This window comes from Hoplias malabaricus, unplaced genomic scaffold (genome assembly GCF_029633855.1).
Source record: "Hoplias malabaricus isolate fHopMal1 unplaced genomic scaffold, fHopMal1.hap1 H_5, whole genome shotgun sequence".
Taxonomy (NCBI): Eukaryota; Metazoa; Chordata; class Actinopteri; order Characiformes; family Erythrinidae; genus Hoplias; species Hoplias malabaricus.
In genome coordinates this window covers 188,017-190,910 of record NW_027101328.1, presented here as the reverse complement: position 1 = coordinate 190,910, position 2,894 = coordinate 188,017, and the positions used below count along the sequence as shown (strand labels likewise).

General features: G+C 43.1%; 1 protein-coding gene across 1 annotated transcript; it reads left to right on the top strand.

Moving 5' to 3' along the window:
- Positions 1-628: 628 nt before the first annotated feature.
- LOC136686069 (2-oxoglutarate receptor 1-like) lies at positions 629-2,894 on the top strand. Its single transcript, XM_066659558.1, has 2 exons — positions 629-656; positions 1,885-2,894. Exons 1-2 carry the CDS (start codon positions 629-631, stop codon positions 2,892-2,894), a joined length of 1,038 nt encoding a protein of 345 aa, XP_066515655.1.

The following is a 2,894-nucleotide window of genomic DNA, read 5'->3' as shown; positions in this document are numbered from 1 at the left end:
CTCTTTCATCTGTGAGATATTCTGACCATCGCTCGGCTCTGAGCCAGAGCTTTGGGTTTTGGGATTTCAGATCCACACTGGATTCTGTTCGGCTTCAAACCCCAGTAGAGCTTCAGGCCTGGACTCAAAGCATCAACTGGACACACTCAAAACATGAGTGTCTGGCACCTACAGCCAACCCACTGTTTAAAGCTACTTAGATCTTTAACACTGGGGAAAAGAAGAGCTTCTACAGTTTGAGAAACCACATCATGAAGCTAATGAAAAGAATAGTGTAGACTCTTGATCAGTAGTGCAGTGTGAACTGCACATAACACACACATTCAGTATTCCAGGGAGGGAGAAACAGTAAGGGGGAGGGTGGCGAATGTGTTTACGCCATGAAAGTTTCTTACAGTAAATGTGTAAAAAAGTTCTTGAAGGAAATGGGACTGGAGATGTTTAAGGAGGAAACAGGTTAAAGATTAACTAATGGCTCAGTCTGAACCTGCCTGGAGATTTCCCACACCACTCTGACTGTGTAGGTATGAGCAACTGGAAATAAGTTGGGACCTGTACTGGACAGAGGGCCATCACTACAGCTGAGGTTTTCTACTGAAAACTGTTGTCTAAAGTATTTACCCTCAACATGACAACACAAGGAGTAGCAGTAGCAGGTAAGAAACAAAAACAATGCATTTTAATGACAATAACAACACAGGGAGATCTTAAATCAAGCAATGTCTCCTTAATGTTCACTGAGGTCCTGTTTTGTTTCACAACATAATGCTTAGAGGTTAAGAGGACAACTGTTGGAGAGCCAACATTCAGCGGACATGAACTATGAACATACAGCATCCTGTGTTGGTTAACTATAACAGCCTAAAAGGCATCCATTGAGTGGTTTCTGGGACCTTACAAAAAAGACAAAAAAGATTTTAGCTGGTATTCTGAGAACTGAAAAATGAGAACTGAAGAAAAGAAACAGATAAAAGGCTAAACAGGTAATAAGAGAAGTAAATTAACTCTGGAAATTGTATATAAAACTTTTTATCTGTAAACTGATTGTGAGAAAATGGTCATGGAACTTCAGAAACATGCTGAAAAACTGCTAACTGCTAAACTTTTGCCTGTGTCTTGTTCTCTTTGTCTCCCTCATCCTTCTTTGTTTTTACACATGTTTTTCTGTTTTATTGGTCTTTATCTCCACCCCTTTATTCCTTGTCCTGCTACATGTATCCTCTGCCTTTGTCCTGTCCTGCACCTGTGATTTATTGGTTGTCCAGTGGTCAGTGATAACAGGCAGCACTGCTCTGCTGTTGGTGTCCCTCAGGTGTCGGTCTTTGGTGCTGAATTCCGCTTTGGTGCTTTGTATGTTTTAATGTACTTCTACCTCTGGACATCATCAGGATGGGGGAGGTGGATGTCACACGCAAGGCTGGCAAATCCATACTCAAATAACAAGACACTAAACAAGGGTCAACAGCACAAGATAAAAGGCTCTCAATAACTAGGCTTGGTACCCCACAGGATTTTACATAAGGATGAAGCTTAACTAAAAAGGGTTTAAAAAATAATAATTATAATAATTAACAGAAAAAATAATAATAATAGAAGTCAGGGGTGTATTGAGTAGCTGCAGGTGTGAGTCATTGCCAAGGGGTGGAGACTGGGAAGAGCCTGATCAGGAATGATCTATTCCCAGGTAAAATGATGCAGTCTAGGCAACAGCCATAAAAGTGACAGATTGATAGAGCTTACTTTAAAAAAAAAAATCTATTGTGATTTCACTATGTAACTGGCTCATTTGACAAAGTGTCTTAAAACTGCTGAGTTCATATTAAACATAAAATCACCAGGGAAACCATTTTGAAATTAATTCTGAAACTGCATTTCCATCCTCAGGTCTCAAAGAAACAGTGGAAATCAATGCCAGTGATTCCAAGGACTGCTTCCCCATTGATTTTCACATAAAGCAACACTACCTCCCAATCACATATGGGATCATCTGCTTGGTGGGATTTGCTGGGAACCTCATGGCAATCACGGTGTATCTGGTGAAGCTGAGACCTTGGAAAAGTAGTAGCATCATCATGGTCAACCTGGCTGTGGCTGACCTGCTGTACGCTTTGAGTCTACCTCTCCTGGTCAAGTTCTACGCCACAATGAACTGGACCTTTGGCGAGTTCATGTGCCGTTTCCTGCGCTTTTGTTTCCACTTTAACTTGTACGGGAGCATTCTGTTTCTCACATGCCTTAGTGTCTTCCGATATATTGTGGTAGTCCACCCTCTAAGAGCCTCTCAGGTCCAGAGGAAACGTTGGGGCATCTCAGCTTGCTTGGGAGTCTGGGCAATTTCACTTGCTGAGATTTCTCCAATGTTGAGCATGACCACAACCCAGAAAATGAACAAATCCACAGTTTGCCTGGACTTTGCGAGCAATGACCCAGAAATTGTTTGGGGGTATGGATGGTTGCTAAGTGTCTTGGGCTACGTCCTGCCACTGATAGTGGTGACTTGGTGCTATAGCAACATCTCAAATGCTTTGCGCCATAGCCTTTCTGCAAGAAGACCCAGCAGGCTGCGAAGTCACAAGCTCACAGTGATGATCCTGGTGGTCTTAATTGCTTGTTTCTTCCCCTACCACGTCCTGAGGGTCTTGAGAGTGGCCAGTCGGAGGACAAGCTTGATGTCATGCTTTCAGAAGAGAGTTATCAATGCAGCTTACACTTTGTCTCGGCCTTTGGCAGGTCTCAACACTTTCTTCAATTTGGCACTCTACACGCTGGCGGGGGACAAGTTCCAGCAAGCTTTTAGCAGCTTGGTGTCCAAGAGGAAGACCACGAGGAAGAGCAATATGTCCGTGATCCAGTTGCCCAGCAGCATTTCCAAGACTGAGCTAATGAGGACCTGA